The sequence below is a fragment of the Synchiropus splendidus genome, chromosome 6 (assembly GCF_027744825.2).
Source record: "Synchiropus splendidus isolate RoL2022-P1 chromosome 6, RoL_Sspl_1.0, whole genome shotgun sequence".
Lineage (NCBI taxonomy): Eukaryota > Metazoa > Chordata > Actinopteri > Syngnathiformes > Callionymidae > Synchiropus > Synchiropus splendidus.
The window spans coordinates 18,947,313-18,973,564 of NC_071339.1; the positions used below are offsets into that span (position 1 = coordinate 18,947,313).

Consider the following 26,252-nt stretch of genomic DNA (forward strand, 5'->3'; position numbering starts at 1 on the left):
CTACTCGGCATGTTCTTCCGAGTCACAGCCACTTCATCCACTGATCCGTCTTTCCGCAGTTTGGGGAAATGTTAATCTTTTATTTTTGCAGCTCAAACCTTGACCCCGAATGCAGTGTTGAACCAAAATTGAATTTTAAATCAGGCTCAAACATATCCCGCACGCTAGAGTACTAGAAATCCTCTTCGTCAGGGTAAAGACTCTGTTCCTACTCGCGTAATCTTTCCGGGGTAATCCTTTGAGATGCAACACTGCGCCTCTTAATTTATCATCCCCCTGCTCAATTATGCAACAAGCATGTTGAACATCTTTTCTATATCGTGTCTTTGATCCATATTTCTATTACTAATATTTACACTCTTCTCCTCTCAGCTGGGTTTTGATGTGGGATTATTAACATGAATAATTCATTCACGTCTCATGGTCACATGAGTCATTTGGTACACGTGGAAGAGTGCAGTCACCTTGTCATCCAGCTGCCTGTAGAGTTTCCGGATCTCCTCCTCGTATTTATGCCGCTCCTCCTCCGAGATGTGAACAACAATGGAGGAGTCAACAGAGCAGGGGCTGCAGATGTCGGGAACCAGCTCCTCAGATTCAGGCGACAACAGAAGGGAGCCCTCGCCGGCTTCACTCAGCTCCTCGAACATAACCGTCGCCTCACCTGAAACAGACGGAGAGTTAGACCTGTCTGCTGCTGAATCTCCCTGAGACACAGAGTCCTCCTGACATATGCAGAGCAGGGATCAGCTTTGATGCCTCGGTGTGGAGTTTAGATCCCTCAATATCGTTCCAAGCTGTGCAGGATTCCTGTTCAATGACACAGAGAGTCCAGCAGGACATACAGGGACCAAGACCTACGAGGGGCTCATCATCAATTGCTCCCTCCAAGATGAGCTTCAGATGTTCTGCTACACCCTTATTAAAACATCCCTCTTCAGATAGTGATCTTTTCTCCTTATCTGTAGATTCACCTATTCACTGCACTGAATGCTTATGATGTAAAGGCATATAATTTGCACGCGACGCCAGATATCATCATCGCAAAACACTGCCCACCGCAGGCTGTGTGGCCTAATGGATAAGGCGTCTGACTTCGGATCAGAAGATTGAGGGTTCGAGTCCCTTCACAGTCAGGTCTTTTCCAGTGAAGTCAACAATTTTTGGGATGCACTGCGTTGTGATGACGCCAAGACATGTCATTTCCATGTCATTCAGACTGGTATTTCTTGGGGGGCGTTATTTACTTTCATTTTTTGTCAAGTCCATCTGAGTTGAGTAATTTCAATCATCATTTTTCATCACTCCGCAGCACGATGAAGAAGCTGCTAGAGGCTGCTATATATATATATATATATATATATATATATATATATATATATATATATACACATATATATAGCAATGTGACATATTAGAAGGTAACTTTAACTTTCAAACACACTTGACTTTTTCTGGCTCATCGACTGAGCTCCCACCAAGATTAGCTTCAGATCTCCAGCCACTCCCTTATTAAAATATCCCTCTTCAGATGGTGATCTTTTCTCCTTATCTCTGTAGATTCACCTATTCACTGCACTGAATGCTTATGAAGTAAAGGCATATACAGTGGTACCTTGGATTTTGAACGCCCCAGAATTCGAACAAATCGGAGTTATGTTATCAAAGAGCCAACGAACCTCAGTACTTCTGTCCTGCAGTATTCAGGGAACTATCCATTCCGGACATATGTTGAAGACAGAATATATAACATGAAAGAACACAGTGTACTATTTTTTATTTTAGATTATTTTCTGACAGTGTGGGCAGTTTAACCTTCAGGTCTTTGTGCCACCAACAGCCTTGTGTCAATGACTTGCCTGAAAGAACGTGATAAGCTGTGGATAAAAAGTGTGTCAGAATTCTTTCAAGATCAAAGAAATCAATATTTAAGAAGGCATGTGACAATCCCTTTGTCTGAACTTCGGGATTTCTGCCTCTGCACTGGTCAATAAAAGCAGGTGAAAAACATCCCCCACGAACACAAGAGATTTTAGTATATTCTTCATGAAATGCACTTGTTTTTCAGAGCTTTGACAGTCTTTCTGCTGAGATCGAATAAAAACTCGGCAGGCTGTTACAAAATGGGGGTCAGCCACCTCTGTTTCACAGGGAGCTTTGGCCCAAGGCAGGCGCTGAAGTATGGCAAAGAGTGTCAAAATTGCGTTGTCAAAATGATCCATTACTGAATTAAAAGGGATGCATTCTCTGAGAAAAAGCATGTACGAGAACAGTGCAGCGAGCGTGATGAAAATAGGAATCACCACTGAACACCATTTCACCTGATTCAGGATGAGGAGAGAGAAACCCAGGAGGTGGACACCAACAGAACGATCGCAAGTTTGAATCAACGGAGGACAGCGAGTATCTGCTAAAATAAACACCAGTGTGTGCACAAGCTGAAGCCTTTCACCTGTTAAGAACCAGCAAAGGTTCACCGGAGACAGAATAAGCTCTGGGAGCAAAGGGAATTTATTTATTCCAATTCATGAACCATTGGGCTCCATCATTTTCTCGCCGCAGGCATCAAACTAATTCAGATGATGAAAATAAAGCATTGAGTTGGGGGTCTCTTTTACAAGTTTCTAATCCTTGTGCTAGTTGTACAAGAACCTTCGGAGAATGATTCACTGGCACGAGACACAATGTTGAACAGCTGACGACCCCAAATCAATAACAATGCCTCCTAAAGGGATTTCAAGCTGCAATCTGAAGGCAAAATATAGATAACATTGTGATAAGATTCATAAGATTCAGACAGGAAGTAAACAGTCATGCATCACATCTTTAATAAGATTATAAAAATGGTCAATAAAACTGGCGTAGGAGAAAGAAAACACCTGGTTTATTGGATTTGGGGAAACGATACTTTATAAAGAAGATAATAACAATTGATTTTTTTATCATGTAACCATGAATATGTTTGGATTCTAGAAATATAAAAATAAATTCTATTACTAACCTACTCATGGTCTTCCAACCAGACCAGCACCAAGATTCTTGCTGCATCAAATGAATAGAACATCCCAAGCCTCTGTTTGAGGTTTTCCTGCCACGTGTTTGTTGGTTGGGGAAAACTTCTCGCTGAGCGAACCAGAGACTCATTGGCAGCTTTCGACTCCAGTTTCGCCTTGTTGTTCGTAGCGTCAGTCCTGATGATGGCTAGTGCCGTGGCCGGAGTCAGCTCTGAAAGTTCAATTATTTTACCAGACTTCTATGATTCCTCTGGCTCATCAGCCCAGCTCCGACCAAGATTGTCTTCAGAGCTCCAGCCACTTCTGTTTAAAACATCCCTCATTAAATGGTGATCTTTTCTCCTTATCTTTGCCCAGTTTGGATTCATGGCACTGAATGTTAATGTTGTAAAAGCAGTTTTGCATTTACTTTTTTCTGTGCATAAAGACACGTCATCATCCCAAAATAAATACGAGCTGTGGCTTGGCTGTGTGCCCAAATATATAAGGCCTCTGCCTTCAGATCAGAAGATGAAGGATTTGAGTCCCTTCACAGTCATAGGCTTTCTTATCGCCACATATTATATACAACAAACAAACAAAACAAAAATCCATTTTTCACAGATAAATGCGTGAGTATGGAAGAGCTGTGAGAGAGTCCTGTTATGTTACAGCACAACCCACTTTGTAGTCCAATCAGCTTACATCGATGCTACAGCCCCCTTCGTCCGAGAAGAACCAGGCTGGAGGAGGTTCCAAAAACTTCAGCTAATATGTGGCCTAATGGATAAGGCGTCGAGTTTGGATCAGAAGATTGAGGGTTCAAGTCCCTTGGTGGTTGAATATCTTTCTACTGCTTTACCAGTTAGCACTTCTGCTAGCGAGCGTCTTCCCAGAATGGCCTTGGAAGTAGGTACGAAAGTAACGGTTTCGATTAATGCCCCAGTTCTACCTGGGCAAAAACCCCGGCCCTTTGAGGAACGACTTGAAGACAGCTGGTTTTGAAACTTGTGGAGTGGCAATTCCAACAGGAGTAACAGTGGAGTTTTATCAATGAACGCTCAGAAAACGAAACCAGGATGAGCACACTTCTGTAGATGCATGTACCACCATAAACCACGGGGGCAGTGTTGCTGTTACTACTCAATACTGATGTCTGATGTGACACAAAGAAGATACAACAATGTCGCACATTCACTGCCCTCCAGTCACAATGTATTTAACAGCCTCCTACAACGCTGCCTCAGTTTTCCTCTTTTGTGCATCGAGCATAGAGTCGCCTGAGGCGAGAATGGATACGTCATCTGACTTCGGATCAGAAGATTGAGGGTTCAAGTTCCCTTCATGGTTGAATCTCTTTATACTGCTTTTCCAGTTAGCACTTCTGATGGCTAGCGTCTGAGTAGAACATGCTTCTCACCTGTCCACCACACGTCTTCTCAAGGATCGTTTGCAGCACTTTATGATGAACAAGTATCTGGACATTTTGTAATAGTATTTATGTGAAGTTGTTGCTTGTTTCCACAACAAATATGGGCCCAACAGAGAAGTGTTGCCGTTAACACATTATCTTCCAGTCGCCATGTTTGCTTTGAAGCCTGTGGCTGCCCCGCCTTTGCGCCTTATATGTGACCGCGTGGCCTAATGGATAAGGCGTCTGACTTCGGATCAGAAGATTGAGGGTTCGAGTCCCTTCGTGGTCGAATCTCTTTAGACCCCTTCGCGCTTCTGCTACCTAGCGTCTGAGGAGACTCCTGACTAGAGCTTGCTTCTCACCTGTTCAGACTGATTGTTTGCAGCTATTTATAATAAAGGGGTATCTCAAGTCCATTTATTGTCAACATTACATACAGTTTTGGTAGTTAAACTTATGTTTTAAGGCGTCCACACATCACTATTGGACACGGATGGAGCCTACTGTCTGTGCTCTGCCTTCGTGCCTCTGCCTTTTGTCTGCATTTTGGCACGATTCCACAACAAATATGGGCCCACGAGAGGAGTACCAGCGTAAACCGTGGGGGCAGTGTTGCTGTTACTACTCAATACTTATTGTCTGGACTGCCTCCTTAGTAGATATATTGAAAAATGAACTCACTAGGAAGTACAGCACACACAAGGTGACCGCGTGGCCTAATGGATAAGGCGTCTGACTTCGGATCAGAAGATTGGGGGTTCGAGTCCCTTCGTGGTCGAATATCTTTATCTGTTAGCACTTCCGATTTCGATGAATGCCCCAGTTCTACATTAGTTCCAATCAAGCTTGCTTCTGTTGACACCTGATTGTTTAAAATGTGCGCTTGACTGGGAGGAATAAACACCTATCACCACCACAGGAGAAAGAGTGGAGTTTTACCAAGGAACGCACAGAAAACGGAACCAGGACGAGCACACTTCTGTAGATGCATGTACCACCGTAAACCATGGGGTCAGTGTTGCTGTTACTACTCAATACTGGTGTCTAATGAGACACAAAGAACATACAACAATGGGGCAAGTTCTCTGTCCTCCAGTCACAATATATTTAACAGCCTCCTACAACGCTGCCTCAGTTTTCCTCTTTTCGCAAGAGATATGTTATCAATACTTCTTCCACAGTCGCCATGTTTGTTATGGAGTCTGAGCTGCCCCCCGGTGGATATATTGGTGAAAGTAATATCAACGTAAAGAAGGTATGGAAGCATGTGATCAGTGATGGTAACAGTGTTTGGAAAGGACGGTTACAGTTTCGTACGTAACGGGAACAAAAATTGGTCTGTAATAGTTCTGTATTAGCCAAAAATTGACTCACTACGATCAACAACATCCACCATGTGACCGCGTGGCCTAATGGATAAGGCGTCTGACTTCGGATCAGAAGATGGAGAATAAACACCTGCACCACCCTGGCCCCAGGAATGAGCACTGGTTTAGATACTTGCCAGTGGCAATTCCAACAAAAGAAAGAGTCTGGTTTTATCAATGAACGCTCAGAAAACAGAACAAGGATGAGCACACTTCTGTAGATGCACGTACCACCGTAAACTGTGGAGGCAGTGTTCTTGTTACTGCTCAATACTAATGTCTAATGGGATACAAAGAAGACATACCAATGGCGCAATTTCCCTGTCCTCCAGTCACGATACATTTAACGGCCTCCTACAATGTTGCCTCAGTTTTCCTCTTTTGTGTCACAGTCGCCATGTTTGTTTTGGAGTCTGGGCTGCCCTCTCGGGCCATGAATATATAGTTAAAAATGATACCAAAGTAAAGAAGGAATGGAAGCATGTCATCAGTGATGGTAACATAGTTTGGAAAGGACAGGGAGATTTTTTTACAGAACGGGAAAAGATTGAGGGTTCAAGTCCCTTCGTGGTTGAATCTCTGAATACTGCTTTTCCAGTTCGCACTTCTGATGGCTGGCGTCTGAGTAGAACATGCTTCTCACCTGTCCACCACACGTGTTCACACAAGGATCGTTTGCAGCTCTTTATGATGAACGAGTATCTGGACATTTTGTAATCATGTTTATGCAAAGCTGTTGCCCGTTTCCATTACAAATATTGGCCCAAAGGAGAAGTACCACCATAAACCTTGGGGGCAGTGTTGCTATTATCAATTCTTCTTCCACAGTCGCCATGTTTGTTTTGGAGTCTGTCACTCACGAAATATGACTGCGTGGCCTAACGGATAAGGCGTCTGACTTCGGATCAGAAGATTGAGGGTTCGAGTCCCTTCGTGGTCGAATCTGTTTATACTGCTTTTCCAGTTCGCACTGCTGATAGCTAGCATCTCAGTAGAGCATGCTAGAGCATGCATGTTCACAGAGATTGTTTGCAGCTCTTTATGATGAAAGAGTATCTGGACATTTTGCAATAATATTTATGTGAAGCTGTTGTCTGTTTCCACAACAAATATGGGCCCAACAGAGAAGTACCACCGTAAACCTTGGGGTTAGTGTTGCTGTTAGTACTCGATACTAATGTCGAATGAGACACAAAGAAGATACAACAATGGCAAGTTCTCTTTTGCCATTTCTCTTTACATTACCCAGTTAGCACTTCTGCTAGCTAGCATCTCCCCAGAATGACCTCGGAAGTACCAAACGGTTTTGATTAATGCCCCAGTTCTACCCGGGCAGAAACAGTTCAGTGGAAAAGTGCTGCCTCAGTTTTCCTCTTTTGTACTTCTTCCAGTGGCCACTTTGGTCTGAGGCTGCCCCCCCCTCACTCCTTCATGTATCTGACTGTGTGGCCTAATGGATAAGGCATCTGACTTCGGATCAGAAGATTGAGGGTTCGAGTCCCTTCATGGTCAAATTCCTTAATACTGCTTTTCAGTAAGCACTTCTGCCTGCTAGTGTATCCTACAATTCTGCCTCAGTTTTCCTCTTTTGTGCAAAAGATATGCTATTAATACTTCTTCTACAGTCATCATCACTAGGAAGTAAAGCTTTACATTTATGACAGCGTGGCCTAGCGGATAAGGCGTCTGGCTTTGGATCAGGAGCTTCAGGATTTGAGTCCCTTCATGGTCGACTCTCTTTCTACTGTGTTTCCAGTTACCATCTGCCAGCCAGCATCTTGTTTTGGGCTAGGCAGTTAGTCTTATCTCATGTGCACTTGTATGCGATATATAAACTTGCAAGTCTCATGTCAACAACAAATATTATTCTCACAAGTGGGAAAATAACTTTTTCTTGAAACTCCAGTCAGAAATGTATAATCTGCTGACTAAAACATTTTAAACATTTTACCTTTCCAAGTAAGGCCAAAAATATTTATAGTCCTGCAGAGAGATGACCTAAATCTACATTTCACAGCCACGACATCAAGGTGTTCGAGTAATAAGGCAGGTATTACCGCTCCTCCAGCGATCCAGTTCCGCCTCCAGTCTTTGAATAGTCTCCTTCATAGATCTGGTCCTCTCTTTTTCCTTCTCGTACTTCTTCTTCCACTGCTCGGCTGTGAGCTCCAGGTTCACTGTCACAGTGTTTCTAATGGTCTTGGCCCTGATGCAGAGAGAATAATGTGAGGTGAAATGAAAATGGATGTAGGACAGCAGAGGCAGCAGGTGAAGAGATCGAAATAAAACAGCGTAAAGAAGAGACTTTAAGTCACTCAGTCTGTCCACTGAAGAGTGCCTCGAATTATATCAATTGTAATGTAAATCAGTTATCACCCAAAGGTGTTTATTCACCCCTACTGAGGCTAGAGTGTGCAGAGAGAGCGCCTCAGAATATCCTGCTTCAGACCTTCTCCTTTCGCGATCTTCATGGAATTCATGAGAGGAAATTTATACTCGACCGCTGAACTATCCCATCAGCACCGAGGTTCACAGGGTTGGGATATTTATGATGGAGTCATGGCGTCAGAAGCTTCCACTTAATTTCATGCTCCGCTGACAATTGGTCCATCTGCAGTTAATGGGAAATCAGCCTCGTCTTATCCGGTCTAATCACATCTGAGTTCATTAAATAAGTGCCAATGAGTTATCTTTCTCTTATAGGTCTTGCAGTTGTGGTCTCATTCGGTGCTCATGAGGCACTTGGGGAGGATTCAGACGCAGTTGGAGGGCTTTAAATATCTACAAAAGTAGATTTCAAATGACACTTACTTATGTCTTCCTTGGAGTTTAAATAAAATACATTATTATTTATGTTGCAATATTTAGACATGGATTTATTATATTTATTTTATTTAGAATTTTATTCAGTTTTTCCAATTTTCACAATAGTTTGCATCAAGTGTATTTTTTTTCATTTTTTTTCTGTTGTAAATTTGATGAACGTAACTTGCACCATTTTCTGCTGCTGGATGAACTTTTCTATGACAAATATATTTGCAATGATCACATGGTTTCATGTCATTTCACAGTTGATTAAATATGGTTATTGATCACAAATGAAATCAAGAGTAATGAAGTCAAGTTCTATCACTTGAATGGGACCCGGGCCCATTTGTCAAAAAGGTTAAGGCCCTGTTCTAGGGCAAGCAATGTCAAGTGGTCTGGCCGTGTGGCCTAACGGATAAGGCGTCTGACTTCGAATCAGAAGATTGAGGGTTCGAGTCCCTTCATGGTAGAATGTTTTATATAGCCTTCCAATTTAGTCCTCAGCATCACCTGGAATTGTTCGTGCTCTTGAACGCACCATCCGAAATATGTACATAAGCGTTTTACCCAGATCTCTACTGGAGCTATGATGGTTTCATTCTGCTTCTGCGCTTCTCCTCATGAACAGAATGGACCACACGAGACGTTTACTACCAGTTTCGAGAGGTCTTTATTAAGCTTGACAGCCGTCTCCACTCATGCTGCTTTACTTACGTCACATTCAAAGGTGTGCCCTCATGAACAACACACTGAATTAGTGCTGGAGTCTACCACTGCAGTCATTGGGCGAGAGGCGGGAATACACCCTGGACAGGGGCACACACACCATTCACAGACACATGCAGACCTAGAGTCTCCAATTAACCTTGTGAGCATGTCTTAAGAATCTGGGAGGAAACCAGAGAACCCAGAGAAAACCCACACACATACGGGGTGAACATGCAAATTCAATGCAGAACGGTGGTCCGAGCCATGTGGTCTGAAGGAAACATATTCCTCATTTATTTCAACCTGATCAGCTCAAGCAGATCTACGGTGGCCTGAGGTGGATAAAAAGTAAGTACCATTAAAAGGGTTCAAAGGGGTTAGCCTGTGTGCCTGATAGTCACCCAATCTAAAGTAAAACCCATTATGACCATCGCCCCTCTAACTTCTTACTGCAAACTGATGCCCTTGCAGTTAGCGCTATAGCTTGTGATTCGATTATAGTCTGGTCATCTTCATTGACTTTAGTAAAATCAGCATATTCATTCATCACAGATTTCCTCATGTGCACAACTGTGAGAGCATGTCAGTGAAAACAATTGGAATCATTTTCTGCCTTGTCCTACTCCATGTCCTACTTGTTCTAGTCCAGGAGAATGTGACCGTGTGGCCTAACGGACAAGGTGTGTGACTTCGCATTAGAAGATTGAGGGTTTGAATCCCTTCATGGTCTCCCCCCCTTTTCTTCTAAAACTGCATTATTGGTAGTGTCTGGAGAATCAGAGATTACGTCAACAGATTTGTCCTGAGGGCGTCTGGACGGTTACATGGGGGAAGGTTGAAAATCTCAGCCATCCATGAGAGGGTCACTTCTCTTGACACAAAAAAAACCCAACAAACAAACTGATCCATAAGGGACACTTTCTCCTCCATGGTGGTTTGCAACCGGTATGTGCCACTGTCTCTGTTGTCGTGGGAAACACAGTATTCCTCCAGAATAGAGAAAGTCTGATATCAAGGAGGTGTTACTTTGTCTCCAAACATTTCAACATGATCCATTTCTCTGATACCTTCTGTATCTTTTGCATCCTTCCAAGTCACTCCCAATGAGAACAACCCATATAACTCAACCGTTTGACTATCACAATAGATCACTATCTCATCACCATAGTCCATGTAGACTCCTCCCAAACATCACATGTATGACAATAGCCAGCAGGAAGATGGGTGATCTCTGAAGTAATCCTCTTCTCACCTTGAAGCCCTTTGTCTCACTGGCTTCATACATGTCCTGCAATAGATCTGTGGAGCTCTTTCTCAGCATGAATCCTCACTGCTGCTCACTAATAGGCGCATGACTGTGCAACATTGCTCATGTATTACAAGTGCGCCCTTTCATTGGAAATGTTACTTGGATTTATGTCATTGCTTGCCGAACTCTGCTCAGTTTCAGCGCAGAGGAGCACAAATGGATTTTAACTCCTGACATGCAGTTGTTCGACATCTAAAGCTTCTGTTTAGGAAACAAACATTTACTCAGGATTTTCTCACCTCCTCAGCCTGGCCATAAATTATTCACTCCACTCCACATGCCTATCTAAATTTCAGCAATACAGAAAAATGGAGGTCCCTGGAGTTTTGTTTTCATTAATGCATTCTGAGGTCGCTTTACTTTTTTTGTTGACAGCCTCAAACGAAACAGCAGTGCCTCAATATGTTTTGCGGTTTGATGAGAAACACAGTTTTGCGTTCTGCGCACTTTGAGGGAAAAACCAGATGATTCAGAGTGTTGAGAGAAACAAAGTGAGGAGATGCGATCAAACACGGCGGCTGACAACCAAAATATTCAGCATTTGTTATGGTAACAGCAACCTAACTGCCACACTGTCATGGATAAATAGTAATACAAACAATACGACAGTACGACTTCTGACACTAACATACTAACTTTCACTGCTGCAAATATAATACTGCTTCAGTAATTCACTACGACGGCTGGTATTTTAACATATCAGCTAAAATGATAAAACAAAATAAATAACCTTCAGACTCTAACAGCCAGCACAACATTAAGTAAATAAATGATTCATTGTTTCCATTATGGCTAGTTATAAATGGCTCAGGGATGGGTGGTTAGGGTCCATTGTTCTTAAGTACTGCACATCTAAATTAATTTGACAACAAACAACACCACAATTACTACCTTTCTGCAGTCAGTAACACTTTCAGGACTACAATTATAGACAGACAGCCCCAGTGACTGGTTTTGTCACAGTTACATTTGTTTGGAGTCTTCAGCAAGGTTCAATTTTAGATTAGATTAACTTAGAAAAGGCTCTGTTTTATTTTCCATCGACACCGTACCTTTGGGCCATCCAGCGTCCGCTGTATCATCCAGTAAAGGATTCTCTTCTCTGCTGCTGTTGTTCAGCAGGATGGCAACCAACTTTCCTTAACTCCGCGACCCTCCCGGATTAGCACCTCCAGTCCATTGGAAGCATATGAGGCACTTGGGGAGGATTCAGCCAGTAGGAGGGCTTTTAATATATACAAAAACCTGGACCTTTATTACCAACTTCAACCTCCTGGTGTAGAATGTGATTTGTAATGAATGTGTAGTGCTCAGGTTTTGCGGCAAAATGTCACTAACATATGGCTGTGTGGCCTAACGGATAAGGCGTCTGACTTCGGATCAGAAGATTGAGGGTTCGAATCCCTCGAGTCGAGTCTCTTTTTGCCAGTCAGCACTTCATCAGGTCATCCTTCCAACTTCACATGCTAATTTCTCGACAGCATACCTTCTTTGTTACGCAGCAGATCATCAGTTATCAGTCCCGAAGTAGCGAACAAGGACTCATAAGTGAAAGGCCACATGTTCCAAACCACGGTAACCTGCGCTGCAAGGCTCTTGATGAACTGCTTTAGCTACAGCATGTATGTGCAAGAGCTTTGACTCGTTTCTGTTATAACAGTCTGGTCAACAATTCGGCGATGCATCATGGTGGTTGTTTGGACTGGGCTTTCTGGTTCCGTGGTCCATCAAGTTAGTCGCATGTCTGTAATATTTCATTTCTGTGAGACAAGCGTTTCAAACATAGTGTGGTTCAACCTTCTCATCCTATGGCAACCGGGCTTGAATCGTCTGACCGTGTGGCCTAATGGATAAGGCGTCTGACTTCGGATCAGAAGATTGAGGGTTCGAGTCCCTTCATGGTCAAGTGTCTTTTTTCAAAATTATCCATGGGGGAGATGGTGTTGTTAAGGGGTGATTTGTCCCCACTATACACAAATCCTGTACATGTCACCTGGGCATTTTCAGTAGGATGGACGGTGCTCCTGAAACTGTGGCTATGATGTGCTTTTTGAAGTGGAACATCACATGCAAAGGAAACATATTGCTCATTTATTTCAGCCTGATCAGCTCAAGCAGGCCTGAGGTGGATAAAAAGTAAGTACCACTAAAAAGGGGCTCATGAGAAAGGAAATATATTTACATTAACAGAAAAGCAATTCGCCTCTTTTGCCCCAGGTGCTTTGATAGTAACCTAATCTAAAGTAAAACCCATTATGAACATCCAACTTCTCAATACAAACTGAATATCCTACCCTTTCTGACCTTCACCTCCAGTTCCGTGTCCAATAACATAACACATTCAGACTGAAATGTTGGCATCTGGTTGAACACTAGCGTGACCCTCACATAAAATAAAAATCAATTCAGTTCTGTTTCCTGCAGAGAAAAATCTATATGTAGACAATAATATAGCTACAAAACACTGCCAACTTGCTTCCTCACTCTATAACTTGAGCACCAACACTCCCCTCATCTCGCTCTCCTCGGTGAATACATTACTGCATCTGTGTGTGTTTACTCAATCTGCCCTCTGTCTGGGCGCAGCAGTAACATAATGGCGGTTCTCTGCTCCCCTATGCCGTTTGAAATACTGTTCGAAATATCCTTTCACTGGCATAAGCGTTGTCAATAACAGGTGAACACCAGAGTGTTGATGGAACATAATACAGCAACAGAGGGGGAACATTTGTGATCCACAGGAAGCCATTACCTCTGTCCAAACATCAGGGTAGATTTGGTCTCTGTCTCATTGTAGCTTGAGGGGGAGCAACAGATGAACATGGTGGTGCGGCAGTTTCCTCCCAGAGAGTCCTGCAGGATGCGAGTCATCTTGCTGTCACGGTATGGAACGTGGGTTTTCTGTGCCGACAAATCAAACGAGGAGACAGAGCAGAAACACTAAGAAGAAGAAAAAGGCGCTCAAAGATTCTGAATCACGGCTCGATTAAGTAAATTCTCCTTTTCTGACAAGTATGAATATGTGCTGAGAGAATCCGCGTGGAACAAAGGACAAAGGCGCTTCTGTCTTCTCCTCCTCGAGAAGGCTGTCCTGGTTCAAAGAATAGAAATTGGGTGGCAGGTGGTTTAAGGAAGATTGGTGAGGCCTGTGAGCTTTTCCATTTAGGTGGAGAGGGATTCCCAAAGCATCACATCAGAGCGTCTTATAATTACAGTCGTGCGGCTGCTCTGCTGAGGTGCGGCAAAATCTGAGTGTTGGGATGTGAAGAGAAATGGATAAGGAGGCTCTGGAATGATGCAGAGCGCTGTAAAATACGGTCACAGTGGTAGCAGTGGGAGTTGGCGTTCCATTCATGCTGGTTGAATAAACACTGCATTGTAGTGAGCAGGTGTTGGTGGAAGCCTCAATTCAGTATCAGTGTTGGACGTAGTAGAATTGTTGACAGCAACAAATGGCATGTCGTACACAGTATTAGTAAATTGTTAACAGCAGAAGTAGCATTTATACTAGTGGTAATAACATACTCATTACTGCTGTGAGTATAGTACAACATGTAAATAGCTAATAACACTATTAAAATACTTATAGAAGTAGCAGTAGTACTAGTAGAAACAAGAGTACCCTTGCAGTATTCTAGTAGTAGTACTATTGGCACTGCTAGCAACAACAGCAATTTATAATAATAGCTGTGCCACAAGAAAGTATATACACTAATAGCGGTACGTTGCTAAAGTTGAAGTATTAGAAGCCCCAGAGAAAGAAATATTAAGTAGTAGTGTGCTTTATTTTGTAAGCATTACATTGCTCATAGCTGTGGAGGTACCAACAATGGTATCAATAGCAGTTGTTCAAGTACCCTATTGCCAATAGCATGATATAATTTCTTTCAACAGCAGTAGTAGTTCAGTAGAAATATTAGTAAATGTATTTATATATTAATTATATTTATTAATATTTATACTAAATAAATAGTGGACGCACTGGTCGGCTGGTAGTAGTATTGGGTGTACCAATGGGAGGTATTAGTGTGAGTAGTATATTGGTAATAGTCGTCGTAAAGTGTTCACAGCAGTAGTGGTACCAGCAGAAATACCGTAGTAGTTGCCCTCATATTAGACACAAGAGAAGTAGTTTAAGCTACATATTGCTTCGTGTAATGTGTTGCAAATATTGGTAATAATAGTGAGAAATAACGGTATCTACAAACAGTGGTAGTGATTGGGAAACACCAATAGCTGTATTAGTAGTATTCGTAGAAGTGAAATCAGACAAGCCTTGTATTGCAAACAGGAGTAATAGTAGGTTATGATAAAATACTATCAGTTAACTGGAAGTGGTGGAAACCGAACAGAGGTACTAGTGCAGTGAGAGTAAAGTGGATGCGATCATAGTGAAAGACTAAGTACACCAGCGCAGTATCGTAGCAAAATAACCAAAACATGGCAGCAGTAGCAATAGTAGTAGTACTGGGAGTAGGAGTATAATAATGCTGCTGAAAGCTCCCTTACAGAGGAAAGCACAGCGCCATGCAGCAGAGGGAATAATGAAACACAGAACCTGTCAGCATCCAATTATTGTAACTAATTACGAGCACCACACTTGTCAAAAGTAAACAATAAGTAATTCTGCATCAGCACACAGCGTTGACAGCAGTGCCGCAGCGATGTCGCCAACATACCGTTCCTTCAGCCAGCGCCGAGATGACGTTCCCCAGGGCTGACAGAGAACGGTTGATGTTCTTGGCCTCATCCAGGAGAGCTCCCTCCGCTCCAGTCTTACTGACCTGACACAGATACATGTACACGCGAGGAGGAGGAGAGCGGAGAGCAGAGTGAACACACATGGACGGAACAGAAGATCCGGCTCATTCAAGTCTGAAGTCAATGGTTTCCTTATATAATATAATAATAACACTATACAGCAGTGAAAGGTGTTCACACAGAACGTCACAGACAAACACAGAGCAGAACTTAAACAAGTAAATTGTTCATAAAATCTTAAACTAAAGTGGACCGGGAGCCAACCAGAGCAGTGAAGCTTAGGGTTATGTGCTGCCGGCTACCAGAGCCAGTTAGAAGTCTCAAGGATGAAGAAAAGCAAGTTGGAGGTCTGACAGAGATGATGCCAGTGAGGAGAGAGTCACAGTAGTCCAGGTGGGAGGATATGAACACATGAATTTGTTTTCTAAGTCAGCCATCACTTCAGCTGAAGGAAACAGTGATTTAATGTGAGGATCCAACGAAAGTGAAGACGCCAAGATTAAGGGTGAAATGTTTTTAGACTGCTATCAGAAAAGCCAGAGGGGTTTTGTGAAGTGAAGACTGGAAATTTAGTGGCACTGAACAGGTGAAATTATCAAGACATGCTTGATCGGCAGCAACAATTCTTTATGGGTAGTTAGAACAGCGTGTCATCCACATAGCAGTGGATAATGGGCCGACCTAAAACAGAACCCTCAGATTGCAGCGAATGAAGTGAAGTTCCCAGGTTTCAAACTGAAACCAACTACGAGTGTGAGTGTCTTTGATTCCCACATAGGAGCGGAGGCGGCCCAATAACAATGCGCAATCAGCAGTGTTGGAAGCTGCACTGAGATCTGAAAGAATTAAAATGGAGCTTTCACCTTTGTCTGAGCAAAGCAGAGAGCCCTGGATATGTGAAGATCTTAAACCAGACTCTCTTTTTCAAATAGTTTTGATGCAACAAATTCTAAATTTTCTCAGAACTCAGCATGTGGCGAACTCATTCTTGTGCAAACCAGTTTTATTGTCCAGTATTCCAGAAGGCCAGGTAACAAAAACAAAGGTCGACTTCTTTCCAAAAAATGATTTCCAATTGGACAAAAAAGGGAACCTTTCACATGCTGCAGACACAGTGAAAACACCTGGTATTCACCACCTTGCTAAATAGCAGGGCTTCACCTCTGGGCAAACCAAAAAAACTACACCTAAAATAATAAAAGCAAATGACACCTTTAATATTGTGGCTCCAACAATATCACTAAGGCATCATCATTGCCATCAATTGAACACCCCTGCTGACTGCTATTCCCAGTGTGTTTTCTCCCTCTGCTCCTACCACTACCTCTATTGTGCTCATCTTAGTGTGAAATTTCCTCTTCAGAATCTGAGTGACTTAAATCTACTCTCTTGCTCCCTGTTGGTTTTCACTCTCTATTTACTCCAAATGTAGACAAAACACACCCACAATTGCTGTGCAGACTGAAGTTACAGGTGTCCGCCACCTGCTCATGTAAAGTGGTAACTACATCAGGCTCCATATTTGTAGCATGGCTTGTTTACATGTCACGACATTGCCAGTCACAGTTTTGTGTCAATGGGGGTTAGGGGGTTAAAGAGTGGGTGGGAAGGCTGCATCTGTAGCCTTGACATCCATCCCACATACCTGATAAAACAAGTGGAGATTTAGTTGGAACTGAGGAACAACCTTGTGGACAAAAAAGAAAATGATTTTGATATAATAAGAATATTTTGCATCAGTCATTTAAGCATCCAGTGCGGGTAAAAACTTTCATTTTTTGCTCTAGACAAAGAGCGTTTACACTAAGTAAACAAGAAAGTCAAGGAGCCTTTCATGGTTCAACCAGAGGCTACATCAGCTCCAGATCCAAATGATCAGGACATTCTGTTTACCGCAATTTGCAACACAAATTAAATCAGTCTATATTTCGCAGCAATGTAATCAACAATAAATTACAGCAAAGAGCATAGGGCTATGTTCGTCTGCATCTCTAATTTATTTTCTATTGGATTTCTAGCGTGTCATCTGGAGAGACAAATGCACCAGAGGTGAGCTTTCAGGTGCACAAGCAGCTTCGCACAGACAGTAAGACTCACCTCCACTCTTCTTATTGGTCTGCTGCTCACCTCTTTATATGTTTTTCGCCTTCCCATCTCCTGAAATGTTGCCTGCTTTTACATCACAGCAAATCACCTGCAGCCTCGTACACAGAAAACTTGAGCTCTGTCTGTCTCAGCGAAGCTTTATGTCAGCGCATTAAAGTCATTGAACTTCGCAGGCAAAGTTCAAAGAAATGATTCTCCGCCTTTTGTGAGATAATAAAAACTCTGGCTTGTAGGTGGGTTACTGTCAACAATAATTCATAACATGTCGATTTTTAAAGGAGCTGGGCTTGTCAAGACCATTTTCTCCTTTTATAAATTTACCTGTATGACTCACTTTTGAAAAAGAAACCTCTCTGAAAGAATCACCACAGAAGTATGCCAACACATTTATACATGCGGATGAAACATGGACATGTAGAGGTGAAAGAAAGGGGTGGGACAGAATTCACAAGAGGATCTGCATAAAAATCCCCAGCAAAAATGTGTTTATAAATATTTTTCTCAATAAATATGTTTTTTTGTTGGTTTACTTCTGACACTGAAAACAGGGCGGTGACCTTGGTGTGAAGCCTGGGCTTCATAAGCCATCCGGGATTTTAAGACCCTCGACAGTCCAGAGACAAAACTATGAAAAACTTGTCTTTCTCCTTAGAACTATGACTCACCAAGAAATTCAGCAATATTCATTTATGATATGGAAAACTATTGCATTATTTTTTCTATGGAAACGTCTCATTCTTTACTTCTTCATCCATAACAATGTCACTGATAATTAAACTCACCAGACTAAACCAGTTATTAAGTTTAGCTAAATTAAATGATCACATTTCCAAACACCACAAAAATGTTCGCTTTTACATCAGTGAGCAACATTTTTCTGATTCTGAAAAGCTATAGACCACCCAAGCTCCATCATAGCTCCACTTACATAGTCCATTAAATGTTCAAAAGATTTACCTGTCAACATAAATGTTGCGTGGTCAGTTGTCAGAACCGGTGTATATATATATATATATATGATTTTCTCAGAGTCTCAAATTCTCTCGAGGCGGGGCTCTTTCGCAACACACTGTTGATTTTTCCTCAACATTGATTGTTGCTTTTCCTGTTTCCAGTTAAGACAAAACCCACTGATGCATGTAACTTTTTGTCATCTGTTGTAGATCTCATATTGTATTCAACGTTGCGATCATGTTTGCACAATTTTTCCCCATTCAGTTTGTCATTTTCAAAACACTTGAGCACTTGACATGCTGTATCTGCGACCGTAAATAACGGCTTCACTTTCACTTGTGAATATGCTTTAATATGTTTGTGCATTCAATGTAAAACTTGTTGTAAATAGTTTGCCAAAATGTCTGTCTCTTTATAGGGACATCACCGGAAAAACTAAATGGTCTGAGCGAACTTATTAATGTGTTATTTGCATTTGCACGTACGTATTACACCTCAGATAGCAACGGTGAGTTGCAACAGATGTTTCAGACGCAAATCCTGTGCGCAGAATGAGACTGCAATCTTTCGTCCACAGTTACTATGTTGGTTCTGACAGCTGTCTATGTTGCCCTCTTACGTAGCTCGAGAGATGAATATACTGCCATACTTCGGTTGCCAAAATTCTCACACACTCACTCACATGCCTTCACTGTTTACAAACACTGAACCGATGTACATGTATCCAAGTTGCCTCATAGAAGCAGGAGGGAGAGAAGAGACCGTGCCTTAGTGGTGATGACTGGCTAAGATGAAGACATGGTGAGCCAATCAGACGCAGTGCTCAGCTCGCATGTGCAGCAGAGAAGATTCACCATGATGGCAAGTTTGAAGGAAACACTAGCATCAGCAAAACGGAAGCATATATATTGTTCTATTCTTCTAGATGTCAAAGGAATGTGCAGTGCTCATTGTCCTCCTCTGAATCCTCTCATCGGATTCTACAAGACTGGAAACACTGTCAACACTGTCGATGACATTAGGCCAGGGATGGCTGGAATCATGGGCAGGTGTGTTGTTGAGAACATGCTTCCGATGTGCTGTGGTACAATTAATATCCAAAGATAAACGTGCGACTACCTTTCTGAAATTCGACTTAGTGCAATTCGCTGGTGATACCAGCACATAATAATTCTAAGACGTATTAAACTTTTAAAAAAAGTAACCAAGTATTTTTTTCCTGGTAACTAGGAATAGTTCAGCTACATTTTGGGAGCAGTAACTGAAAAGTGCTCAAAACCGACCATCACTATGGTTTCATTAAAGAGGTCTGCATAACCAGAGTCGCTTTCCCTATGTGGACAACACAACCTTTGACCTATTCCGACCTTCACACGTGTTTGTAAAAAAGTGCTGTGTTTGATTCCTTCATATAAAAATGCTGTGACCCCATGGAAAAAAAAAACGACCAGCAGAAAATGGAATCAATAATGTTTTCTATGCGGAATCTTTGTCCACAGATACAGCAATTTGTGGACTTTTAAAGCTGTTCAATCAGCTCTCAGCATCCGCCAGCGACAGCAGCAGATAATACTGCAGAATATGTGAAGGGCTGTAAATGATTCGGCTCCGAGATCGATAACAAGTCATGGCAGGACATTAAAAGCTGCTTTGAAATGATTGGCAACTGGAAACTGTCCTACCTTCTCACTCCCAGCCAGATCGACCAAGTAGAGCTTCCCAATCAGCTTCTGCTCCGTCTCCACGTTTTCCTGCTTGATGTTTATCAGGAAGATGCTGTGACTGCGAGAACTGTGTTCATTCATGTCTGAAAAAAAGCACAAATGAGGGGAGGGGTTCTCATTCAAGCCTTTTACATCAAACGCCAATGAGCTGATTCTTCTCCCTCAGACAGCCATGTGAAGTGAGATGCTGTAATTACACTGGTTTCCTCTCTTTTGAGGGGGAAAAAGATCCGACATGAAGATGTCAACAAGTCAAGAACAGCAGCAGCAGAGGTACTGTGACTCACTGGTGACAGCGACGTGGCGATTCGCTTTCCCTTCGTCGATCACATCCATCACTTCGTCCGGGCTGGTGACAAAACGCTCAGTGCAGCCCTGACAAACACACACACATGGACCGGTGCCACCTAGTTATTACTAGCATTCACATGCCAACATTCAGCCTCTGAATGTTGGACCGGCGTGTGTCATGGATCCAAATAATTAGTTCTGCTGGTGCCACAGAAGCGACACGCTGAAACACATTATTACACCCTGCACCTTCGGAAGTTTCATTTTAGGAGACAGTGAAGGGAAGATGGCTCCGGGAAAAAAATATTCATTAATTGCAGAGGAAATTAGTTTTTAAATATGACTCCAACAACAATGATACTAATAATGGAGAGGAGACGCAGGAAATTATTCGCTCCAACAAACCATCAGTTGTCACCGACTGGTGAGCTTTGCTTTGTGTTTGCTGCACTAAAGCTGACAATGTTTTTGACTTTGTTCGCATCAAAATAAAGATGGAACTTTCATACAGTTTTGTCTCTTAATTACTTGATTTTTTTCTTTTTTTTATTGAATGCCCATTTTGCAAATCACTGATACTACTTTTAATCTTTTGTTTCATTCTGTGCTACACTTTGCCACAACATAAAGCATCTTTTGTTGCATTTGAAATATCATCCGCTGGATTTCTTTGGAGTTTTTGACCAAATAAAAGCAATGTTTCCACGACTGAAATTGTTGTGAGATGGAATGTGCAATGGGTTTTGTCTGCTTTGTTGGCTTTAAGCTGTGTTTGCATCCATGCCTCCGCAGCTAGCTCTAACATGCGGTAGCTAGGAAAGTGTTTCACTCATTAGAAAGACATTTCAATATAAAGCTGGGTTTTGACTAAGATTTCCCAAATTGGTTCGGTTTGATTTGTGAATAGATCTGATTTGGATTGGTCGGGTTTTTCCAGTGACTTTATACCAATTTTGCTCAAATACAGAAGAGATTCTCAGTGCAGTGTAAATGGTAGAAGCATCCGCTAAAGCACCGCATTACTAAAAATACTAATGTGTACTACAGGTCCACGTAGTCGGAAAAAAGTACAGTGGTACCTCGGTTTTCGAACATCCCGGACTTTGAACAAATCGGTGTTCGAACAAAAATTTTAAAACGAAAATCCAGAACTCAAACGCCCCCGAAAAAGCCAAAAACATTACGTGCGCAGACCGATCAGCTGACCCACGACGCGCTTTGTTATTGTGTATAACGCAGCCTCTGTATGCAGTGTCCCGTTAGCTACATTTACTGACTGCTTTTTCTTTATACTAAGGTGTAAAACCTTTCCTGTCTCCGCACTGGACCGTGGTAGAGTGTCACAGGGGAGGTGCTGGAGCGCGCACTCCAGGGTTTGATGTCCTTTTGTTGGCTGGAGCTGGGACAGGGATGAGGCGAGTCTGGGACAGAGCATTACTTGGTTTATGACTTTGTCACAGCCAAACTGCACAGAAGCGCACATTCAGAGCTGGACACGCACCGGGCACCTCTTCCCTTCTGGAGAGACGTCACTCACTCGGCAACCCCTCCCACATGCAGCGGCCACACACATAGAGGAACAGAGCACCTGCAGCAGACACTCTACATTCACTCCTACAAAAGACTATTTTAAGGCTTGGAACGCATTATTTCTTTTTCCATTCATTGTAATGGGACAAATCGATTCAGATTTCGAACAATTTGCTTCTCGAACGGCCGTCTGAATCGGATTGTGGTCGAGAACCGAGGTACCACTGTAATAGATTCTGGCATTTTAGAAATCATGCATAACAAATTGACTTTGACTGGGTTTTTTTTTTTCGTAAGTTTGATTTATTTTACTCACAGTTTATCCTTGATTTGCAAAAGCTGTACAGTTTCAAAAGCCATTTGAGAGCCATTAAAAGACCAAATACACACAACTTTGAATGAGCTTTTGACGTGAGTGCTCTCTCGCTTGAATTAAGCATCCTCTAATTTATGAAAGAAAAGAATGGTGCATATCCACGACATGCTGGCTGGTTCGGCTGGTGTTTGGCCGCACCTCATTAAAACTGTTTTTGCTGGACTGGTTTCAGCTTAAAGTTGCTTCCTTTAAGACGGTGCAATTCCCAGAACTAATAAGAGCAGGAACAAATAGTTGTCATCAGGTCCACTGGACCGTGTCAGATCAGAGTCACTCACCTTCACATAGGGCACTCTGTATCTGTCTTCATGGACTGACAGGTTGGTTTTCGTCACTAGAGTTGGAGGAGAAGCGAGAGGAAGGTCATTTCCCCTGAGCGTGGAGGAGTATCATGCATGCATGCATGTGGATTGTGCTTCAGAGAGCAAATGAGCTTCCACGTGTGAATCAACCTCACGAGACGCATAATACGTGACCTGACCATGGACCCAGTTGCCTCTTCAACTCAGACATGACTAATGACTCAGCGCTTCGGAGAATAATTTCAGCATGTTATGAAACTTTAAGGGTCCCAATGTGCAGCCATCCAATGTCGTTCGACTTGTTACAGTCATCTAAATGGACATTCTGGTTTGGAATTTCTAATGTGGTGAATAATTGTGCATATTAGGGGCACATTTATCCAACATTTCCTCATGATAAAACAACTGCAGAAGTGTTTGTTTACTCTTAAATAAACATGTCTTTATCAAGAGAACATGCAGCGAGTTGCCTGTTTCATAAGGGCAAAATAATAACTCCATTTAATACTTAAAAATTCAGTTTGGGTGCAATTCAGACTTAAAACATCCAAGTGAAACATCCACACGACTATCCTTGCCACCTGCTGTCTGATTTATCAAGATGACAGATTGTCATATGGACGGAAAGGACTTAATCTCTCCTATAAACGGGTGTATCTCCAACACTTTTATTTTAAATCACATGCAATACATTGTTCTATTATCCATGCAGGCTTCTCCACACAACTGCACCTTTGTTTTCCTTCGACACACCACAGAGACCACAGAGATTTAGCACAGTCGTTCACTGAACACTGCTGAACAAACAGCAGAAGCCTCTTCTCAATGACATTTAAGATGCCGCACATTGGATACCTCAGAAAACAGTTCTGAAGAGAAGGATCTACAACCTTACAGTCTCAAAAGATGATACCTTCACTTCAGTCAGAGTTCCACTCTGAGCTACACTTCACCACATCAGTACACACAGACCTCACAATGATTAGGACTCACATAATACAGAGACATGCCCACAGCACTAGTGTGCTATTCTCAGAAGCACTGGAACAGAGCCATGGAGGTTACAGTGTCTGCGCTTCACTGTTTTTATCTCCAGCACATCAAAACAACTTCTATTCTGACCAAATCACAATTTTCAGGTGCACCAAAAAAATATGTCCAAACCAAACGGCAACAGCAAATGTAGTGGGATGTAAAATACAGAACACTCTATGAATAAATAACAGATAATTGTGTCCAACATCCACAAGCAGAAGCCCAGAAATGGGGCATTACTTATTCATATGGGGGAAAAAACATATTTCACTTCGGGGACTCTGAAACCGTATCAATAATAATAATAATAAATTCCGTTATTTTTACAAACTTGCTGTGCGTCGACCGGTTTGTTTCGTTCTTCTGTAAGTTTCAATGTTCAGCTTGATTCCTGTTTTATTTTGGAAAGGTTAGTCTTCCTGTTCTCATCTGTCATATCTGTGTTGCCCACTAATCCCTGCATTGACTGCACCTGTTGTTTTGCTTCCTCCTTTATCTGCCCCTCTGTTCCTTTGTCGTTGAGTTTTCCTCTGCTGTCACGTGTGTGTGTGTCACATTTCGTCGTTTTCATGCCATCGTCGTCTCGTCAAGTCAAGAAACTAGTCAAGTTCCATCTTGTCAAGTCTCCACGACAAGACTAGTCTACTCACATCCCGTCTTGTCAAGTCATCGCCTCATCTTGCTGCATCAAGTCAAGTGTTTTTGATTTTGGATTAGACTATGATTGAACTCTGATCCTGCTCGGTCTCTTGCTTTTGGGTCCAAACCACAACAGACCTCGTGACAACACTTTCTAAATATACTCTGAAATACTGAAGGTAAATAGGCATTTTCTTATGAAGGACCATAAATGAGGCAATTCCAAATAAATTAAAACTAAATGTATTCATAAATAAATGTGAAAATAAACGTAATCTCATAATAAACAAATGAATAAATAATAATAATTTTTTTGTCAAAGAATGGTGCTGTTTCTGTGAACATATACATTTATTTATTTATGCATTTCGGCTTTTATTTATTTGTACATTTTTACTTATTTATTTGTTTGTTTATGTGCAATTATTTATAAATTCTGTTATTGCAATGTTTATTTATTTTTGCATTTTATTTATTTTGTTTTTTCCACTTTTTGTCTTTTATTTATTTCAAGATTTCGCTAGTACGCAAATTAAGTAAACCCGATACCACACTACAGTGAGACCATTGATGCATTCAATGAGTCCAATTTCCAGATAAAATGTGAAATTATATATATATATATATATATATATATATATATATATATATATATATATATATATATATATATATATATAGAAAGAGCACCATTCTTTGACAAAAAAGAAAATCAGTTGTCATATATTTCTTTATTTCGACATTATTAATTAATTTGTTTATTCTTACATTTACTTGTGTATCTATACATTTGTACATTTATTTACTTATAATACTGTCATTTGTGGTCCTTGCAATTTAACCTAACCCTGAATGTCACCTGAACGTTGAAACCAGGATTGGGGGTGTAACTGTATAGCAGGTCTGTGAAAACAGCGAAGCTCATTTGTGGCTGCAATGATACTGATATGACAAACATTGACTTCCTGTCATTTTTCAATCAAATGTAGTATGGGGGTTCCAACACACCGTCCAGCAGATCCCGAATCTTGTCCATGTAGATCTCAAAATAGGACACCTATGGAAAAATATGGAACCCTGTTATCATGAGGGGGGATAAAGCATGACTGTGCATAATGAAGGAACGTAAATCCTTCTCATCGTCCAAACAATAACGCATGCTGTAATCTGTTCTCTGAGTCCAGAGAGGTATTATCCTGCATCATTATACCGTGGCATAAAGAGAAACCATAACAAACACTCTGGGATTATGGAGGTTTATAGCTCTTGATTAATGGATGAGTCCCTCCATCCATGTGAGGATTACGTCACTGTAAGACTGACAGAGCTCCAGTTCTGGGTCACACACGTCAGCAAACTCACTGGACCTCCAAACTCACCTTTATGTGGAACTCCAGGTTCTCATCCATGGCGAAAATATGCTCAAATATATCCTCAGCGATCCTGGGAATGATACCCATTCCCTGGGGGTCATGGAGATTCCCCTGAAGGAGACAGGCGACGAGATAACAAGTGAGTGGAGAAGAGGATAAGCACAGACACGGTGAGGAATTAAGCAAAGACAACCGTGACAGAAAGAAGAGTGTGCAGACTTTTTGACTCGACAAGAACAGATCTGTTTCCCTAGAGAGGGTTCTAAAGGAGGGTAGTTCCCAGAGACTGTAGGCAACGGGCGGTGGAGCGTGATGACAGTGATGGAGATGGATGTGCTGTCAGAGGGAGGCTGAGGAGATATTGTATGAGAAGAAGCGGGCTTGGCTGAGGGCACACTGTGTACACAGTGAGTGGTCTAGCTCCTGAATTATTTAGCAGCACTATACCTCCATGGTGTGCGTCTTTCCGGAGGACGTCTGGCCATAAGCGAAGATGGTTCCATTGTAGCCCCCGAGTACATCTATAATGAAAGCAGAGAGACCACTTGTAGAAATAAGGAGT

The 26,252-nt window shown here is 42.0% G+C and overlaps 1 protein-coding gene and 7 non-coding genes across 11 annotated transcripts in view; 7 read left to right on the forward strand and 1 right to left on the reverse strand.

Moving 5' to 3' along the window:
• Positions 1-26,252, reverse strand: part of kif5ab (kinesin family member 5A, b) — a 104,184-nt gene that overhangs the window by 43,843 nt on the left and 34,089 nt on the right. For all 4 annotated transcript variants that reach the window (XR_008414781.1, XM_053867126.1, XM_053867125.1 and 1 more), the window contains 10 exons: positions 26,138-26,211; positions 25,697-25,801; positions 25,326-25,374; positions 22,620-22,675; positions 20,432-20,519; positions 20,103-20,227; positions 15,279-15,383; positions 13,352-13,500; positions 7,832-7,980; positions 465-664 (listed from right to left, as the gene is read on the reverse strand). Coding sequence is in view for 3 of the 4 variants with exons in the window: in XM_053867126.1 (XP_053723101.1) it covers positions 465-664; positions 7,832-7,980; positions 13,352-13,500; positions 15,279-15,383; positions 20,103-20,227; positions 20,432-20,519; positions 22,620-22,675; positions 25,326-25,374; positions 25,697-25,801; positions 26,138-26,211 (1,100 nt within the window). In the remaining variant the exon portion in view is untranslated. The remainder of the gene's footprint in view (positions 1-464; positions 665-7,831; positions 7,981-13,351; positions 13,501-15,278; positions 15,384-20,102; positions 20,228-20,431; positions 20,520-22,619; positions 22,676-25,325; positions 25,375-25,696; positions 25,802-26,137; positions 26,212-26,252) is intronic.
• On the forward strand, positions 1,064-1,136 carry trnar-ucg (transfer RNA arginine (anticodon UCG)). Its single transcript has one exon. It is a non-coding gene; the product is annotated as a tRNA-Arg (tRNA).
• Positions 4,624-4,696, forward strand: trnar-ucg (transfer RNA arginine (anticodon UCG)). Its single transcript has one exon. It is a non-coding gene; the product is annotated as a tRNA-Arg (tRNA).
• On the forward strand, positions 5,113-5,185 carry trnar-ucg (transfer RNA arginine (anticodon UCG)). The gene has a single exon. It is a non-coding gene; the product is annotated as a tRNA-Arg (tRNA).
• Positions 6,642-6,714, forward strand: trnar-ucg (transfer RNA arginine (anticodon UCG)). Its single transcript has one exon. It is a non-coding gene; the product is annotated as a tRNA-Arg (tRNA).
• trnar-ucg (transfer RNA arginine (anticodon UCG)) lies at positions 7,214-7,286 on the forward strand. The gene has a single exon. It is a non-coding gene; the product is annotated as a tRNA-Arg (tRNA).
• trnar-ucg (transfer RNA arginine (anticodon UCG)) lies at positions 8,980-9,052 on the forward strand. The gene has a single exon. It is a non-coding gene; the product is annotated as a tRNA-Arg (tRNA).
• Positions 12,432-12,504, forward strand: trnar-ucg (transfer RNA arginine (anticodon UCG)). Its single transcript has one exon. It is a non-coding gene; the product is annotated as a tRNA-Arg (tRNA).